Below are 20,374 nucleotides of genomic sequence, written 5' to 3'. Positions count from 1 at the left end.
CGACAATTTTGCTTATTGACAAACCCATTCAACCAAAAGTGAGCTTCATCGCTGAACAAAATTTTCTTGTGAAAATCGGGATCGGTGGCCATCTCGTTTGGGTAATAAATTTGCACTATTTGCAAACGTTGTTCAGGTGTAAGTCTATTCATAATGAAATGGCAAACCAAACTGAGCATAAATCAGGTGACAGCTGTCAAAAAGACCATCTACGAAAAAAGTAGTGCCAACTTGAAAACCTAACCTCTAAAAAAAGCACCCTTTACATCTTACGATGACTTAATTTCTTGTTTGAAGCATACTTTTAGTAAATGGCGCCAAGACAGTCCACATCAAAGTATGTATAGATGAAAGCATGACTAAATTCTAGGGCCGTTCCTCACTCAAGCAATATATGCCTTTGAAGCCAGTCAAACGCGGTATCAAACTATGGCTACGTTGTAATGCTGATTCTGGATATACATATGACCTTACTGTGTACGTTGGTAAAGGTTCAGAATCAAATGTTGATTCATTAACTCTTGGAGAAAGAGTTGTGAAGACATTAGCTTCTACAATAAAGGCTCCTAATGTAGTTCTATGCTTTGACCGCTTTGTTACAAGTGTAAATTTATTGGAAACTATTAGCTTTGCAGCTGTTGGCACTTGCATGGCTAACCGCAAAAATGTTCCAACAATGCCAGGAAAACTTAAACGAGGAGAAGCACTATTCCGGTGTACTGATACGGGACTTATGTGTACAAAGTGGCACGACACAAAAGAAGTGTTGTTAATGACTAATAGTCAGAAACCTAATATGACTAAAATTTCAAAAAAAAAAGACAAGTCAGGTCGTCAAGTGGAAATAGACTGCCCCGAAGCAATTGCATTCTATCGACAGAAAATGGGCGGAGTTGATCGGGCTGATCAATTCATAAGTATCTACACTCATGATAGAAAGTCAACCAAATGGTGGAAGAAAGTCTTTTATACTCGCCTTGGCATGTGTACAACCAACGCATGGATACTTTACAACGATTTGAGGCGTAAAAATGAGAAAGTTCCTTATCTTACATATGTTATGAATCTTGCTGCAGAACTGATTGCAGAAGGGAAGAAGACTACAGGATTGCCAAGAAGAGGTACTCTTTCCAAGAAGAGAAAACATTTTGGCTCATCATAACATCTGCCTGTCGAAGGTGCTACAAGAAGACGTTGTAGTCGTTGCGCGTTAGTAAAAATTCAAAAGAGAACAAGAACTATTTGCGAAGATTGTTTCAAGCTTTATCACACAAAATATATGATATTTCTTTATATTATAGCGATAACACATACAATGTAACTTCTTGTACTTGTTGGTACATACCTATGTGTACCGGTTAAAAACCCTAGTGGTACATACCTGTACCACAACTTTTCCTCCCTCCACGGCCTTCCACAAATAATTTCATCTGAAATAGTGTATATTAATCGAATATAGGCTTTTAAGGTAATTATTTTTGTTGGATATACGAAATTCGAATTCAGGGACGAAAGGGCTCCAGCTTTTAGCATTCAGTTATATACGATTTCATAAATGTACTGTATCGAAGTGGAAGGCATGAGTTCAATTTGTTGATAAGTGTTTCATGCCTGCGACGTCCAGGAAGACTACTGAGCATATGTTTTTCTCCCTGAACGATTTTTCTATTTCAGCTGTAATTCTGTGTATTTTGAAGAAATGTGCCGCTATTGGCTTGAAACATCTCTCGAGTGTCAGGATTCCGATTCAAGTGTTGCAAGTCAGAAGATCAGAGTAGTTGTTTGTAAAGTGAATACAACTAAATTCTATACGAACCAAGCACAAGCAGAAGTAGAGGAAGCCCAGGTATTTCATATGAAGAGGGCGGGGCGAGAGAACAAAGAGACGGAAAAGTCTACAGGGGGAAATAAAAGGCTCTGTTCCTATTGTCTAAAGCAAACAAGCGCAGTAAACACAAATGTTTCAGTTAAAAGAGCTGTAGAGAAGTGTAGTTAATTAGACGACTTCATTCCAACCAGTTCAGTTTAAAATTATGAGTGTCAGAAAGGAAAAAATTATCAATTGTTGAAAGTGTCTAATATTCAGAGCTCACAACTTTTTACTACTGAACTATTGTACATTTTTACTTTTTCACTTTTTTAACAGTTTATTTTGGCAATAAATGTGAGTTATTTTAATCTGCAGCGACGAATTTTCGATAAGTCTTGACTGTGACAATTTTATTGATAGTGAAATGTATTGAAAAATTTATTTAAATATCCTCACAATCGCAAGCATTTATCATTTTTGTGCCAACTCCTTCCTTATAAGGGTGGTCCAGTGAGTGTGAAAAACAAGATTTTGCGCAAGAATAATAAAATACGACTAAAATAGTGAACGACTGTGTGCGGCATTGCAAGTTTTCACACAAAGTGCGAGTGCGCAGGATATTAAAGAGGCAGCTAATTTGAGCAAACAGACAAAATACAAAAGAGAAAAGGATATTAGTGAACTGTGTGAAAAAGAAAACGTTATATTTTGTTAAGTGGTTAGGGGTAGACAGAGACCCGAAAAAAATTATGATTTCAATGATTTTTTTTGCTAGTCAGTTGATTTATTTTACAAAAATAAAAACATAATGCATCTTGTTTCGACTTGACTTTAGCAAAATTAAAAAAAAAAAAAAATCATAATAATTGTAAAAGTTATCGCCGTTTGTGTGGAGTCAGTTTCTTCAGAAGTCTCTTGCTGTGGTCATGACAAGTCAATCGGACAACAGAAATTTACTTTATAAATAGATTTGTGCCTGATCGAAGCTTTTTTTCAAAATTAACAATATGAGGGCCTTAGGAAATACTTTTCAGTTTTTCGAGAAAAACCCGACAATTAAGTGTTTGACAAATATCGAAATTAAAAAAAAAAAGCTTTTGGATCACGCACGAGTTTTTATGTTTTTCAAAAGCAGTGTCAATTTTCTTGAAATCTACCAAGCGGTTTTTAAGTTACAGTGATCACCAGTTCAAAAAACATAGTTTTGAGAAAAACGCATTTAAAGCTTTGCTATTTGCTCCGAAGCGTCCGAGCGCCCTTTGTTAATGTTAAATAACTTGAAAAGTATTTGTCGGATTCACTTCAAGTTTTCACACAATATTTTTAAGATATTATACCTTAAGAAAATGAAAATGTACCATTTTTACAGTCGACCAGCGAATTGTTTACAGATTTATTCCACCGTCACTTAGACACCAATCCAATGGCTAAGTACTCCGAGTACTCTTTTCTATAAAAACTTGTATTTCGTTTTGCTTCCATCTTTGCCTTTCAGGCTTTCCTCTCAAGTTCACATAAACGAGTAATGAAGGAAGTGGCTACGTGTGACGATTAAATGCGATACCTTACGCATATAGGGTTTGATTGAAAAGTAATGAGCCTTATTTTTTTTTAAACAGTTTTATTAAACCTTTTGGCTTATACAACTAATATTCTTCAAAATAGGGCCCTTGAGCGTCAATACACCGCTTGGGTCGGTCCTTCCACTGCAGGAAACATTTTTTAAACTCATCCGCCGGAATCGCGTTCAATTCGGCTGTTTTTTGGATCGCCTCGATGGAGTCGAAACGCCCCCTTCAGCTTTCTTTTCGGGCGCGGGAACAAGAAGAAGTCCGGAGGGGACAGGTATGGGCTGTAGGGAGGGTGGGGAAGCACCGGAACCCCCATTTTGGCCAATGCAGAGGTGCAGAGGAAGGCGGTGTGCGCCAGCGCCTTTGGAACCAATTTGGCACACACTTTGCGCATTTCAAGTTTTCCGGTCACGATTTCCCACACATTGTAATAAGTTAAATTTAACTCTTCACTGATCTCACGTAGACTAGCACGACGGTCAATGTTCAAAAATTCACGAACCCGGTTCACATCTTCGTCTGTTTGCGTCGTCGAAGGCCTTCCAGATCGCTGTTCGTCTTCGACGTCCTCCCGGCCTTCCTTGAACGACTTGTGCCACCGTTTTACCCGGGCACTGGACAGAGATTGGTCCCCGTGAGCCTCCTTAGTAGCCCAATGGTTTCAGTACTCGTTTTGTGTAGCTTTGCGCAAAATTTGATCGAGGAAAGTTGCTCCAACGATCGCTGCATTTTCGCCACTACAAAATCCTAACACACTTTTAAAACAGCTTTCACGCGCGGAGTGATGTTGACTGCACTGCTGTTGCCAGCGAACTGGAACCGGTTTCTAGTGGAAGGGGAAGGTCCAACGATCATTTTCCCCCACCAGCCGGTGCGGTTGATCGCTTGACAGGCGCTCCGCGCGGAAAGGCTCATTACTTTACAATCAAACCCTGTACCGTTATGATAAATTTCGTCAAGCTTTTCTCTACTTAGTGAAGAATACCCTTTTCTTGCAACGCAAGAAAATGCTACCTTTGAATTACTATATTTTTTTACGACGAATCTCCTTCTTGTCTTTCGTTTTCTCATCACAGAAATTTTTTTTATCATACTAAAAAAGTCGTGAAAATACAAAAATATGGCACAAATTTACACTGAGCTGGGCGCTAATTGCTCCGATTACATAAAATTTCAAACTCATCATCATATATATGTATGTATGTGTTAGACATAATACAAATTAGGGATGCCACTTTTCAGGATTTTAATAATCAAGAGATTTTCGAGATTTTGAATTGTAGTCGCGATACTGTCCCAAAATTAAATGAAGTATAGAATTTTTTGCATTGATGGTTCAATGACAGTTTGTGCTAATCAAAGTGTGATCTGATTTGAATACAAAGTCTGGATTTTTGATAAAAACTTAAATATTTTATGAGGATTAAATAGCCAGTTTTATAAAAAGGCGTTGCAAATAAATGTTTTCTTTCCACAAAAAGAGGCTTCTTATGATTCTTAATTGCATTTGATGAAAATAAATTACACTCAAAAAACCTTGAAGTTGATTGGACTAGAGTTAGAAGAAGTCAACATCCCGGGATAGACATTCCTAAAGCAAATGCACGTACAATTTTGTAGGTAGGTGGTGAAATTGTTGAAGACCACTCTGGCGCTCCCCAAGTAGCACTAGAGCGCCGTTTTGATACCATTATGAGACCTCCAACAAGCAGATATCTACAGCCAGCCAGAGCTGTTGATGTTATGGAGAAGATTGATGGGATTTAGGTTGGCGCACTGCCACATGCTGTTGAAGAAAGGAGCACCCAGTGACCGTAATCGTCTAGCTGCCAAACCCGGACATTTACAGAGAAAATGCTCTACAGTCGCTTTCTATGACAGGTCCCCACAACTTCTGCAATGGCGGTTAAATGGTAAAAGTAGCTTTTCCGCCTGTGTGCTAATCGTCCAATGACCGGTAAACACAGCTCGGAGTTTGGAAATTTAAGGGCGTGGAGTTCCCACGACTGTGATAGTCCCCCTTCGATTGTACTGAGGCCAAAGGGTTTTCGAATTACCATCTGAAGTAATGGAGCTCCATCTTTTCTGCGCTTTCCTGAAAAATAAGTTTTACAGTTCCCCTTTAACAACTGTTAGGGGGATGCCGATGACTGAGTAGGAGGCCTCTAAGGTCAATTTAGTTCGCTTCGTGGCAAGTTCATCAGGAATTTAATTTCTCTCTATGCTTCTAAGTGCTCGCACCCAGTTCAGAGAAATGTTACCTGCACACCCAAGAATATTTGCTCTTCTAGCCACGCTTTGAGCAACAACCCAGAGAATTTTTTATTCTTCTTCTTCGTACAACTACGAGATGGGTTTCAGCAGTGGAGTGCTATGGTGAACACGCGAAGTGCTGGGCCCAAACCAGCAGGTCGTCTTCCGAGAGTATGGGAGCACACTCTCACTTTTTGTTGTTTCCTTATTGTTTTCTGTTTTGTTTTCCATCCGTCTAATTTTAGTCCCGGAAGGAAATGGTCCGGCATAGGCGGCATACCGCGGTAAGGTGCTTGCCACAACCGAACTTGCCTGGGCATCGGCTGGTTATTTAGGCACTACCATGACACTATTATGCAACTCTCGGCATAGTTACCTCAATACCTTAACTTAAAGTGCTGTCAAGTTTATACCGCCGTTGGGCTCTAAAAGAATGTGCAAGCAAGCAGATTGAGGCTCTGTTATATCCACTTCAATCACTTGCACATGGGACAAAACTTCAAATGCGGAATGACACCCAAGCAAGGCAAGCAAATGTAAAATCATCAAATTTCAGACTCATGAGCATATTCGGATGTACTGTCAGGTAGTTGGACGCTCCAATAACGGCAATGCTCTCATCGTCACCAAGCCGTTTCTGTACCTGTTTCTTTCTGCCTGTTATCGTTGAGTTAACTCATAACCAACAGGCTGAGGCGTGCATTGTAGTTGCCTCTTAAGACAGGCATCCGATACAGCGGGCAAATTCCAACCCCCTAACCCGCGGGAGTGTACCTATACTGTAACTTTGCTTTCTCTCAACAATTTATCACTAAATGTCTTCTTCACAAATTTCAGCATTTCCCTTCGTGCAAATATACAAACATACATGGCTACCACTGGGCTATTAATTAGTTCGCAACAACAACAAGCATGCAGTACTAGAAGGGAGCCGGACAAAACTGTTCGAATTTTCATGGTTGCTGTTGCAGGTGAGTAAAATTATATTCATGTTTTTTTTTTAACACTGGCGGCTTTTCCAAAAGTGGTATTAGCGAAAACTCATATTTAAAGCAATAGAGAATGCATGAAAATTAAACTCGCTCTTACACATAACAAGAGAAAACTGGACGTCTCTCTTAACAAACTTTAACAAAATTATTTGCATTCATTAATTTAAAAATCATTTATCACAACGATTCACTCACGAACTGAGAATTATATAATATAATTTTTAAATCTGCGTGTCTATCATAACTTAACATTTCTCTGAAGAGTTTGATAAGACCACTTCAGCTCAGCGGCACTCATTGTTGATGCTTAACTGGCCGCAACTACAGTGCATTGATTTCCAATTTTGTAGCTAATTTATCAGCCTTTGCGGCGGGTACTTGCCTCGGTTGGACGTCACCAGTGGGACCCAAATTAAAAGCCTCGGACTCTACAGATTCGCCACTCGATCATCCCATCACCACAGTGGACGATGCATGGATTTCAGCCACTTTGTTATTGGGTGCTTTAGCAGGTATGTAAACGAAATAATTCAACAAAATCACATCATAAACTCTTAATTATTACCTACTTCTTTTCCCTACCACAGCACCCTTCATTGCTGGTCCACTTGCCGATAAAATTGGTCGCAAATGGGCACTTCTTTCTAGTTCGATCTTCTTCATTATCGGCTATATTCTTTTGATGCTCGCTAGCGAAGTGTGGATGTTGCTGGTCGGTCGTCTCGTAACGGGCTGTGGCTGTGGTTTTGTCATGACTGTGCAACCTATTTATAATGGTGAGATTGCAATAGATGCGATACGTGGCGCCATTGGAACGATGTTCAAACTTTTCGCGGTTTGTAAGTGATTCTTTCCAAACTCACTGCTAATTTGTGACCTTACATTCAAAATGTTTCTCTTTAATTCAGCTGGCATTCTATATGTTTACGTCATCGGTCCATATGTCTCGTATGTAACTTTGCAGTGGTGCTGTTTGGCTGTACCGATTGTTTTCGGTATCATCTTCTACTTCATGCCTGAGAGTCCTTACTACTATGCCGCCAAAGGCCAGAAAGCGGATGCTTTAAATTCCCTGCAATTCTTACGTGGTCAAAGCCCAGATCTTTTACAACATGAAATGGCTGTTATAGAGGCTGGAGTGGAGGAGTTCAGAGCCAATAAGGGTTCCATTATGGATATTCTTAAGAGTAAGAGCAATCGCAAAGCTCTGATCATCTCCACCGGTCTGATCATGTTCCAGCAATTATGCGGTGTCAACGCCGTACTCTTCAACAGTCAATCCATCTTCGAAAGTGCGAACATCAGTGTGGATTCAGCCATTGCCAGCATCATTGTGGGTAGCGCGCAAGTTGGTGCAGCCGCTTTGACACCCTTTTTTGTCGATCGTTTTGGTCGCAAAGTGATTTTGCTAATTTCGGCATTTGGAATGTTTGTCGGTTTGACAGGATTGGGCGTTTTCTTCTATGTACAACAAGTTATGGGTGATGCAAGAAATTTAACCTGGTTGCCAGTACCTGCATTGGTGCTCTTCAATATTGTGTACAGCATCGGATTCGGTCCAGTACCATGGGCGGTGTTGGGTGAAATGTTCCCAGCCAATGTTAAATCTATCGCCTCCTTGCTTGTGATATCCACGTTCATTGTCTTTTCTTTCATGGTAACATATTGGTACCCCCCGCTGAACGCTTTGGGCTCATACTACGCTTTTTGGTTGTTTGCCATTTTCTGCATTGCAGCCTTCTTCTTCACTCTCTTCGTGGTGATGGAAACCAAGGGGCTGAGTCTGCAGGAAATTCAACACAAACTAAATGGAAAGAGATCAAACTAAGTTACTACTGCTGAGGCGATATTATCTGGGGCGGAGACATTCACATCCGCATGCTGTAGGATAACTTATTTGTGAATGTATGTGTGCATCTTTTCGTATGCACTTTGTTCCTTACATTGTAATGGCGATAGTCCCTTCTGGGGACATTGTTCAGTGCGGTCAATTGAGCAGATCACTTTTTGTGAAATTTATCAAACAAATTTGAAGATTCATATTTATAAAGGAATAAACGAATGAAAACGATATTGTGTTAAACAAGTAATACGAGCGTGAAACCCCTAGTTGTTAATGCTTAATCTAAATTTCATATATAATTGATTATATAAGTAGACATAATAACAGTAGTAACAATAAAAATAAATACGAAAAAATTTACATTTTTATTGAAGCTATCAGAAATAAGATAATGCAAAAAGTGGTGCGAAATTTAAGAAATTTTACGAGATGTGGCTATTAAAGGACTGACGCCATACTTACTTTAATTTTATTTCATGCATATCCACCTATTTGGATATGCATCCCTCCGTCTCACGAATCATCCAGTAGTAGAAGCAGTACTGAAAGTGTTCTTCTTCTAGCTTCTTTCACGCGTGTGTCATCTTTGCTCTCATTGGTTACACGAACTGAAATCTTATACCTTGAAATTCAGTTTTCTTCTTAGGAAACAAATGGTCTAGGATCCGTCAAATGCAAGGAATACCGAATACTAAACTAGAAGCTTCTTGACGAAAATGCAGAATGAGCCAACGGATGGTTTTGATGGTGAACTCAAAACTTGCGTCTTTCCATAATTGCGTCTGTTTAATTAATTAAAAATTATCATACAAAGGGAAAAGTCCCTCGTTTTGGCATCACTGTACCCAGTTGCATTCTGAGAGCAATTATTATCACACTCGCGTCATTTTCGGTACATTCGAATTCGGACGTACCTATCTTTTTCTGTATGAATACAAATACGCTTCGTATAGCTGTTGGCTGATAAGCGCCGGTAACTAAATATTTGTGATACTCGTACACTCTTGCATATTATTTATAATGAGATCGATTTCTTTATAATGATTGCATTTGAACGACCGCGTCGCACAGTGTGAATGTGTGCGGATTTCGCTAAAACTTAAGAGTTGGGTAGAGCAGTTGGCAGTAGAGCAAAAAGAAACATGAAATATGGTTAAGATATATTAATCTTCACTCTCTCTACACTTGTGGGCGGAAAAAATAAATGTCGTCCGATTTTGATGAAATTTGGCACACATATTCAGTTTAGCAAAAAAAAAATAAGTTAAAGAAATGGGCTAGATTGGTTGACTGCACCGGCGATTATTCGATTTTGGCGAAATTTAGGGCAAACTTTTATTTTACGTTGAAAAGAATTTATCTGAGGGGCAATAAAGACTTGTTTCTATGTTAAAATATTAGTAAGAGCTCCCACTTACCATTGAATATTTCAATCTGAAAAGTACCTAAATAATAAGTTTATTTTTGGCTATACTCAGGTATACTTTAAAGTAAACTGAGAAAACTTTGAAAATAATTTAATAATTTTGAGATTTATCCAAATATCCACAGTTCCTTTTAATATTTATAAATATTTTTTCACTTCTATTTTATGATAAAATATGCTTTAAAAAAGGTTAGGAAAAAAAAAATTTCTTTGTAAAAGTTTAAAAACACAAATTGTTTCCCCCATTTTTTTGGAAAAAATTTAAAAGAAAAATGTTTGCGGAAATTTTTTTTTGTTTTTTAATTTGATGAAAAAAATTTTTTTTTGTTAAAAACTTTATATCAAAAATTATTTCTGGAATTTTTGGAAAAACAATTAAGAGAAATTTTTGTTAAAAATTTTAAATCTAAAATTATTTCTCATTCTCATATTTCATTGTGAGAAAAAAAATGTTTGTGAAACATTTTTTTTTTAAATTTTTTTGTAATTTTGTTTGTAATTACAAGAAAAATTTTCTGAAAAATTCTTTTTCTGTTATTTTTGTTGGAAAAAAAATTTTTTTGTTAGGAGTTTAAAAACAAAAATTGTTTCTGCCATGTTTTTGGAATTTTATAAGAGAAATTTTTGTTAAAAATTTTAAATCTAAAATTATTTCACATTCTCATATTTCATTGTGAGAAAAAAAATTTTTGTGAAACATTTTTTTTTTGTAAATTTTTTTGTAATTTTGTTTGTAATTACAAGAAAAATTTTCTGAAAAATTCTTTTTTTGTTATTTTTGTTGGCAAAAAAATTTTTTTGTTCAAAATTTTAAATCAAAAATTGCTTCTGCCAGTTTTTTGGAAAAAAATGAAAAGAAAATTTTTTTTTTGAAAAAAAATTGATGGAAAAAAAATATATTTTTGTTATAAATTATAAATAAAAAGGAAAACAATTTTTTTGTTAAGATACATTTGAAATAAAATTTTTTAATTTTTAGCAAAAAAATGTTTGTAAAAAAATTTTAAAAAAGTCAAAAATTAAATATTTCTGCCACTTTTTGGAAAAAAATTTAATGAAAACAAAATTTTATGAAAAAAAAGAAACAAAGAAAAAACATTTTTTTTTAATTTTAAATCAAAAATGATTTCTGTCATTATTTTGGAAAAAAATTATTGTATAAGAAAATTTTTGTGAAAAAAAATTTTTTTTTTTAAATTTTGTGAAAAATATTTTTTTTGTAATTTTTTTGGAAAAAAAATTTTTTGGAAAAAAGATTTGTTGGAAAAAAATTTGTTGGAAAAAATTTTTTTTGTTAACAATTTAAAAACAAAAATTGTTTCTGCCATTTTTTTGGAAATTTTTTTTCTGTAATTTTTTTTTGGGAAAAAATAAAGGGACAATTTTATTTCGTTAAAGATACATTTAAAATAAAATCTTTTAAATTTTTAACAAAAAAATGTTTTCTGCCATTTTCGGAAAACACGCACACTCAGATTTTTTTCTTAATTTTGCCCTTAACAGCGGAAATTATGCTGATAAGTTTTTCATGCCCTGAAAGTTTTTTAGTGGATTCCTTTGACTTTTCGAATCATATTCAGATATCGAATTTGTTGCTGACCTTATAGTAATTTATTTTTAGAAATTTTTTTAGAATTTTTTCGTTATATTATTCGATTATTCGAAAACGCAAACATTTTCATAATGTATGGAACGCGTTTTTATTTACGTGGCTGCCTCGGCTAGCTTCGCAGTAGCGCATCCTGTTAACCCAGCTTGGGCTTGTCTTACCTGAAGTATTTATAACTAAACTACACTTTTACTTTTTCACTTTTTTAATATTTTATTTCGGCAATTTTGCCCCTACTCGCCACACTGTGAGTTATTTTAATCTGCAGCGACGAATTTGCGATGAGTTTTGACAATGAAAATTTTATTGATAACAAATTTATTTAAATTGTCCTCCAAATCGCAAGCATTTATCATTTCTGTGCGAATTCTCGCCTTATAAGGGTGGTCCAGTGAGGGTAAAAAAAGAGATATAACTGAAAAATATTAATAAACGATTAAAAGAGTGAACGACTGTGTGAAATATTGCAAGCTTTCACTTTAAGTGCACAGGATATTACCTACAATTTGGGATATACCTACAATTGAGCAAAGAATTACAAACAAAAGAGAAAAAGGATATTAGTGAAAAAGAAAGAAGTGAGATTTTTGTATTTTTTCTGTAAATGCATTTGTGTCTCGTCCAACTTATTATTTGAATCACTCAAAATATTTTTGTGAATGAAGAAAAAAGAAATTAATGAATGAACGCGAAATGTTGACTGCAAAAGTCCAAGATAATTAATTGCATCTACTTATACACATACATATGTATGTGCCTGTGCAATTGCCCAGAGTGCAAAATTTAATGCCTACCTGCGCTTAAGTTGTTCTGCTTTAAGAGAATTTCTCGCTTGCAATTTTAGCTAATTGCTTGTTGCTTTAGTAAAGAACGCAAAGTGGCGAAGTGAAATTAAGAAAAAATCAAAACCCGGAAAAGAAAATAAATAAAACAAAAAATCTCAAAACTACTTTAGTGTACAAAAAAAAATTGAAATTGAAAAAAAAATAAGACGCAAAAAATCTGTAAATCAAGGCTTCGTCTTGTATGGTTTTGCGGATTGAAAAAGTAATAATTCCATTTTCGCAAATTCTGATAGGACAGAAATAGTCACAAAAATCGTTTAATTTTGTTCTTAAGTGGTGCAGTTATTTTACTTTTTTTATTTATTATTATTTATTAATTTTTTTTTTGTTTGTTTTGTTATTGAAGTGCAAGTTTCAAGAGACTCAAAATTTTCATTATTTAGTTTTTGCTAACTTTTTTCCGTGACAGTCTTGCGTATTCACTCCTCATACAGTAAGGAAAAGGTGGCAATATACGAGTAGTCATGGCAGTCTATAATAAAAACCAAATTAATTCAAGTTTCAAACTTTGTACAAGAATTAAAAAAAATTTACAAATATTTGACATGTATGAGAATAGATCGTAAAGTATATTTCATATCGCTGATGAGTTACCACCTGTTTAAAAAGTTAAATTAAACTAATCGATCAAATTATCAAATATTGCAATGAGGGTGTGAAGTGTAAAGGGTTTAAAATAAAATTTTTGAAAGAAAAATAATTGGGGTTGCCACCTTTTTAAAAAATTTAAATTAAAGATTATCTGTTGAAAAATGCAATATAATAATAGGGAAGCCAAACGAAAGAGGTTTGATAAATCTTACTTTCGAAATTTTTTTTAAAGAGGGTTGCCAGCTGTCAAAAATATTATAATATCAGCGTCAAGAAATGAAAGAGGTTTAAAAATCTCAAGTTGAAAGTGTCTAAATATGTTATTATTGGAAAAACAAAAATTAGGGTTGCCATCTTTTTAAAAATTTAATTAAAGTTTATCAGTTAGGTAATATAATAATATGGAAGTCACAAAAAATTTGTTCAGTTAAATAAATGAAATATAATTATATAGAAGTCAAACGAAAGAGGTTTGATAAATCTAACTTTCGAAAATAGTTTGAACGAGGGTTGCCAACTGTCAGAAATATTATAATATCAGTGTCAACCAATGAAAGAGATTTAAAAAATGTAAGCTGAATTATTAAAAAAAAATGGCGTTGCCACCTTTTTACAAATTTAATTAAAGTTTATCAGTTAGATAAATGAAATATAATTATATGGAAGTCAAACGAAAGAGGTTTAAGGTAGTAGTCTGGTAACTTACACGTTTTTTGAGGCCATGTTTGGGACATTTTTTGGAAGGGAAAATAAAATTCAATCGGTTTGATTTTCTGCTATGTTATTAAAGGTATCAATGTTTTGATACTATGTTTGTACACTACAGCAAGCGACAAAAAAAAGGTACAGTGGCTGGCCGGCGTGATTTCGTCACTTGTGGTCATCTGAAACAGAATAAACAAATTGCTTATTAATCAGTGTGCTTGTCGTTCTGGCGGGTAGTAAGATCAAATGATTTTGACGAAAAATAACAAAATGGCGGACTTCGTAAGAAAATTGCCTTTTTTTAAAGTGGAAATCGGACTAAAAAATGGAAAGTTAGGGACGAAATAAATTAAATCTACTACCCGCCAGAACTATTGATGTGTAGAAAAACATATCTAAATTTTAGCTCAATCCGTTAGATAGAAAATTTGTTTTCACGACGGCCATCCGGAAAAACGTTGTTTTGAGAAAAACGCGTTTAAAGTTTTAGCGGCTTAGCGCGCGCAAGTACGAGCCGCTCTCATGTATGTTCTATAATTTCGTCAATATTTCGAATTTCGGTCTAAAATTTATACAGAATATTACCAATATATCGCACTTTCAAAATATGTAAAAAGCCGAAATTCGAAATTTTCAAAATAAGTTACCAGACTACTACCTTAATAAATCTTACTTTCAAAAATATTTTTGAATAGAGTTGCCATCTGTCTGAAATATCAAAATGCATTTGATGAACGAAATATTATAATATCATAGTCGAAGGGGCGTGGTTTAAAAAACTTAATTTTTAAATCAATTTGAGTGTGGTTGCCACCTGTTTAAAAAGGGGTAAATGGATTCACTAAAAGTTAACTGGAACACTACTATATCAAACAAATTTCAGAAAGATCATTGACGAAACTATTATAGAAAAGTGTTCAAAAATATGAAAATATGAGCGCAAAGAAGCTAGAAAGTAAAAAATGCTCGCCTTAAAAAGCTATATAATTATTAAATTAATGAGTTAGCGAAAGAGTATTGAGAAAACTTATTTTGGAAAACATTTTCTAATACGGTTGAGTAAGTTATCTTAAAAATAAATAAATAATTGACGCGTACACTTCTGTTAGCTGTTTGATCGAGCTTCTCTTCCTATTTGTGGCGAGCATCTTGATGTTGTTCCATTCCATAAATGGAGGGACCTACAATTATAAGCCACCTTCGAACGCCAGCCATTTTTATGAGGATATTTTTCATGGCCTTTTTGAAATTATATATTGAAGTAAAATCTTATCATAGTCGAGTCTAAATCTTCTTTTTAACTCAACTCAACATTTTTCTTAAATTCTAATATTGCACAGAGAATGCCATACTTTCTTTTAGAAAATCTCCGGTCTTGTCTCTTCTTTTTCTCATCACTAAAATTTTCGTGGCACAATATCTAGAAGAATAATGTCCACTGCCCGTTTGCTAATGTAATTAAAAATATGGAAATCTTATTTCCATAGAAACAATAATTTAAAATACGCCGAGTGCCTTGAAAATTCTAGTTAAATCAAATTTGTGCCATAAAAATGAAGTTATGGCATCTCCAATGGAGAGCAATTTATTGTTGTATGACAAGAAAAATTATAGTTTCGACAGCGTGGCATCGAAAAATTCTATTTTAACAAATCACCCAACCTAATATGGATCCAAATTTTTTTATTAATATGAATTATTATTATAAAATTATAAAACTCCAAATAAATTTTATTCCTTACAGAGTCATGAAAATACAAAAACATGGCACAACTTCTCATTAAGCTGAGCGCTAATTGCTCATATTGCATTACACTTCAAACTTATCATCATATATATGTATGTAGGTATATATGTGTTAAATACAAAAGGGATATCATTTTCGAGCATTTCAATAATCCCGGGATTTTCGGGGTTTAAATTGCAATCTGGCCATCCCTATACTGTGCCGAAATCGAGTGAAGTATAGAACTCTGGTACTCCCAGCTAAGGCTGAATAATTACAGAGGAAGGTTCTACTATTTCTTCCTCATCTCTACAACTTCTGCAGTATTCGTGAGAAAATATTCCTAATTTAGAAGAGTGTCTACCTAACAGCCAATGGTCGGTTACACAAGCCACGACCTTCGAAATGTTCTCTCTTGAGAGGTAGAGTAATTATCCCGGCCTTTTCATATATATATACAGCCAAACTAGCCTGGTTGTAACACAAGTATTTTGTTATCTCTATGACCTATTGACCTCTTGGAAAATATTATTTTGTATCCTCAATTTGCAAGTTGTTCTAGGAATTCCAATATTGTCTCTGTTTTCAAGTAGTGATTAGTACCCTTTCTGGCTAGCTCATCGGTCTTGCTATTTCGTTCAATATCTCTGTGTCCCGGAACCCATATAAGGCTTACCTTGAAGACGGTGCTAATACCATTTAGAACTGCCAGGCATTCCTGAGTAACCTTTGATGTTAGTAAACTAGCCTCCATTGATTTGACGGCTGCCTGGCTATCCAAGAAGATGTTTGTCGCAGTTTTTGTTACGGCTCGTGTGTTAGGGTACACAGTTACTTCCTTTATGTTTAAGACTTCTGTTTGGCAAACGCTACAGTAGTCCGGAAGTCGAACAGATAATTCTACTTGTAATCCTCATTCTTTTGAAAAAAACTCCAAAGTCTACTTTATTTTCTAGCTTGGCTCTATCCGTGTAAAAATTGATTTCCCCTCTTCTGCTTAATCATTGAGTTTGCCACTCTCTTCTTGATGGGATGTTAGTCTTGCAGAGCGTTTCGAAGGTGAGTTTAGGGAAAGAGTAGTCGATTTCTTGATTAAAACTACCCATGGAATGTAATATATCATAGAAGCATGGCCGAACAGCCTCGTCTTCTATAGCGCTATACTATTAAATCCAAGCGCTGAAGCGGCGGCCACCTGTTTTCTAGCAGTTTTAGAGCAGGCAAGTTGACAAGCACCTCGAGCGCTTTATGAGGGGTGATCCTTAAAGCACCGCTGACGCATAAAAATGCAGTTCTTTGGACCTTGCTCAGCAGTTTCGGCTTTTGAGTTGAGGGCCATCACATAAGTATTCAATATAGTAAAATAGGCTGAACTACCGAAGTGAAAAGCCAGTGTGTGATGCGAGGTGTTTGATAGTGACCGCTTGTTTGCATGTGTGCAATGCAATGTTGGCCTGTGATAAATCTTGCTTTCGAAAATATTTTTCAAGAGGGTTGCCAGCTGTCAGAAATGTTATAATATCAGCATCAAAAAATGAATGAGGTTCAAAAATTTCAAGCTGAAAGTGTGAAAAAAAAATTTTTTTGAAAAAAATTAAAATTAGAATTTATCAGTTAGTTAAATGAAATATAATAATATGGAAACCAAACGAAAGAGGTTTGATAAATCTTACTTTCGAAAATATTTTTAAAGCGGGTTGCCAGCTGTCAAGAAATATTATAATAACAACATCAACAAATTAAAGAGATTTAAAAATCTAAAATTGAAAGTGTCTAAAAATATTATTTTCAAGAAAAAAAATGGGGTTGCCGCCTTTTTAAAAATTTAAATAAAAATTTATCAGTTCAATATTTTTCTTAAATTTTAATATTGCACAAAGAACGTAATCATTAGGTAGCCATAACTTTTTTTAGAAAATCTCCGGTCTAGCAAAAGTAAACATCCCGGGATTGACATCTCTGAAACAAATGCACTTATAATTTTATTTTCTATCAGCAATTTATCATCAAATGTGCCTTTCACACATTTCAGCATTTCCCTTCGTACAAACATACATACACATCTATACACTATACTACTAATTAGTTCATAACAACAACACACACAAGTCAAAGTGAAGTGTCCTTTTCAGATAAGCGACGGATTTCCACGCCGTACTAGAATGGAGCCGGTCAAGACCATACGCATTTTCATGGTTGCTTTTGCGGGTGAGTAAAAGTAAATTTGTGTTTTTTTTTGTTTTAATAGTTTTTCTTTCTAATATTGGTGGCTTTACCAAAAGTGTTATTAACGAAATTTCGTATAAAAAATAGTAAAAAATGCAGGAAAAAAATTAAAAACAAAGATCTTATTAAAATAGGTGACAACAAAAAACCTTGCGTCCCACTTTACAAACTTTAACATAATTGTGTGCAGTAATTCATTTAAAAATCATTTATCACAATTGGGAATTATTGATTGAGAATTAGTGATTGAACCCGCGTGCCCGTCATAACTTAACCTTTCTCTGAAGAGTTTGATAAGACCACTTCAAGTTCAGCGACACTCATTGTTGATAATATTTGCTCAACCGTTATCGGTTAGCTATCTGGCTGCAACTAAAGTGCAATGATTTCCAATTTTGTAGCTAATTTATCAGCCTTTGCGGCGGGCACTTGTCTCGGCTGGACGTCACCAGTGGGGCCCAAGTTGAGAGCCTTAGATTCTACAGATTCACCACTCGATCATCCCATCACCACAGAGGACGATGCATGGATTTCATCGATTATGGCATTGGGCGCTTTAGTAGGTATGTAAAAAAAAAAAATCCACGAAATCATATCACGAACTCTTAATTATTTCCTACTTCTTTCCACTGCCACAGCATGCTTCATTGCTGGTCCACTTGCCGCTAAAATTGGTCGCAAATGGGTACTTCTTTCGAGTTCGATCTTCTTCATTCTCGGCTATGTTATTTTGATGCTCGCTAGCGAGGTTTGGATGTTGCTGGTCGGTCGTCTCGTAAAGGGCTTTGGCGTCGGTTTTGTCATAAGTGTGCTACCTATGTACAATGGTGAGATTGCAACAAGTGCGGTACGCGGCGCCATCGGCTCACTCTTGCAGCTCTTCTTTGTTTGTAAGCAAATTTTATTCTTGATTTCTTACTCTTATTATTTTCGCTCCTGAAAAATAAGACTATCTGCCGTTCGGAGGCGGCATAAAACAGTAAGTCCCTTCATTTGTGAAAACATAAAGACGCACAGCACAAATAGGAGGAGGAGCTCTGCTAAATACCCATATACATATACAATTTTTCAAAATTCATTGCTACATTTACGACTAACATACTAAATTTTTCGCTCTCGCTTTCACAGCTGGCATTCTATACGTTTTCGTCATCGGTCCATATGTCTCGTATGTGACTTTGCAGTGGTGCTGTTTGGCTGTGCCGATTGTCTTCGATATCATCTTCTACTTCATGCCTGAGAGTCCTTACTACTATGCCGGCAAAGGCCAGACGTCAGATGCTTTAAATTCCCTGCAGTTCTTACGTGGTCAAAGCCCTGATATTGTACAAGATGAAATGGTTGTTATACAGCGAGAAGTAGAGGAGTCTATGGCCAATAAGGGTTCCGTTATGGATATTCTTAAGAGTAAGGGCAATCGTAAAGCTCTGATCATCTCCGCCGGTCTGATCATGTTCCAGCAGTTATGCGGTGTCAGCGCCGTACTATTCAACAGTCAATCCATCTTCGAAAGTGCCAACATCGGTTTGGATTCAGCCATTGCCAGCATCATTGCGGTTGGCATGCAAGTTGGTTCATCCGCTTTGACGCCTATTATTGCCGATCGTTTGGGTCGTAAAGTGATTTTGCTAATTTCGGCATTTGGTTTGTGTGTCAGCTTGACAGCATTGGGCGCCTTCTTCTATGTACAACAAGTTATGGGTGATGCAAGTAATTTAACCTGGTTGCCAGTACCTGCATTGGTGCTCTTCAATATTGTCTACAGCATCGGACTCGGATCAATGCCATGGACGGTGTTGGGTGAAATGTTCCCAGCGAATTTGAAGTCTATCGCCTCCTCGATTGTGGCATCCGCGTGCTTTGTTGTTGCTTTCATGGTAACATATTGGTATCCAGCGCTAAACGCCTTGGGTTCATACTATGCATTTTGGTTGTTTGGCATTTTCTGCGCTGCAGCATTCTTCTTCACCCTCTTATTGATGGTTGAAACGAAGGGGCTGAGTTTACAGCAAATTCAAGACAGGCTAAATGGAAAGAAACCAAACTAAGTTACTAAGCGGATATTGTGGGGGCGTTGATCAGTGAGGTGATGTGATCTGGAGTCCTGAATCAAATCGCTTCAAAATTATTTTTGTCGCATGTACAAATGTAATCTTTAAAGTATTTCTAGCCCGTAAGCAAGTTAAGTTAAATTTATTGAATAAATTTAAAGCTGAATATTTATAAAGAAATCTAATCTAAGTTTCATGTATAATTGATTATATAAGTAGACATAATAACAATAGCAATAATTACAAAAAAATTTATATATTTTTTTAAACTGTATGAAATATAAATCAAATAAATAGATAAAATTTATAGTTAATCTAAAAAAAGCATAAAATTACGTTCTCTCTCTACTTAATAATTCAATCCAGTTCTTCTTGAGGTAATAATTTCTGGCGTCTACCAGATCGGGGCAATCTTGAAATATTTACATGGTTTAAGGAGAGATCGTGTGGCTCCCCGGTCTGAATGTGTTTGAGCGTGTGAATAGTTTGGCCAAGCGGTAGACGGGAGAAACATTTTATATGTGTTTTCCCCTTACCGGTGGGGTATTGTGGAGTCATATGCTCTCGGTTCATGATAGTGTAGCGGTGGTGGGTGTAGTTTAGCCATTCTAGTTTCGTTTTGGTGCTGAGATATCGTCTAACTGCTCTTTGCATATCATTCTTTTCACATGTATCCTACCTTTCTATCCTTTTGTTACCGCTGCTGAGGAGATTTGCTTGGCCGCA

The 20,374-nt window shown here is 35.7% G+C and overlaps 2 protein-coding genes across 2 annotated transcripts; both read left to right on the top strand.

Annotated features, from left to right (window-relative positions):
• The first annotated feature begins 2,010 nt into the window (after positions 1 to 2,010).
• LOC128855774 (facilitated trehalose transporter Tret1-like) lies at positions 2,011 to 8,815 on the top strand. The gene is made up of 5 exons (XM_054090944.1): positions 2,011 to 2,164; positions 6,472 to 6,605; positions 6,977 to 7,138; positions 7,214 to 7,465; positions 7,535 to 8,815. The coding sequence occupies exons 2-5, from the start codon at positions 6,503 to 6,505 to the stop codon at positions 8,452 to 8,454; spliced, it is 1,437 nt and encodes a 478-aa protein (XP_053946919.1). The 5' UTR covers positions 2,011 to 2,164; positions 6,472 to 6,502; the 3' UTR covers positions 8,455 to 8,815.
• A 3,061-nt stretch (positions 8,816 to 11,876) lies between these two features.
• Positions 11,877 to 19,914, top strand: LOC128855773 (facilitated trehalose transporter Tret1-like). The gene is made up of 5 exons (XM_054090942.1): positions 11,877 to 12,082; positions 17,504 to 17,579; positions 17,999 to 18,160; positions 18,236 to 18,487; positions 18,726 to 19,914. The coding sequence occupies exons 2-5, from the start codon at positions 17,534 to 17,536 to the stop codon at positions 19,643 to 19,645; spliced, it is 1,380 nt and encodes a 459-aa protein (XP_053946917.1). The 5' UTR covers positions 11,877 to 12,082; positions 17,504 to 17,533; the 3' UTR covers positions 19,646 to 19,914.
• The last annotated feature ends 460 nt before the right edge of the window (positions 19,915 to 20,374 follow it).

This window comes from Anastrepha ludens, chromosome 2 (assembly GCF_028408465.1).
Source record: "Anastrepha ludens isolate Willacy chromosome 2, idAnaLude1.1, whole genome shotgun sequence".
NCBI classification, from domain to species: Eukaryota; Metazoa; Arthropoda; class Insecta; order Diptera; family Tephritidae; genus Anastrepha; species Anastrepha ludens.
The sequence above is the reverse complement of the archived record's forward strand: the minus strand, read 5'-3'. Positions and strand labels throughout refer to the sequence as shown.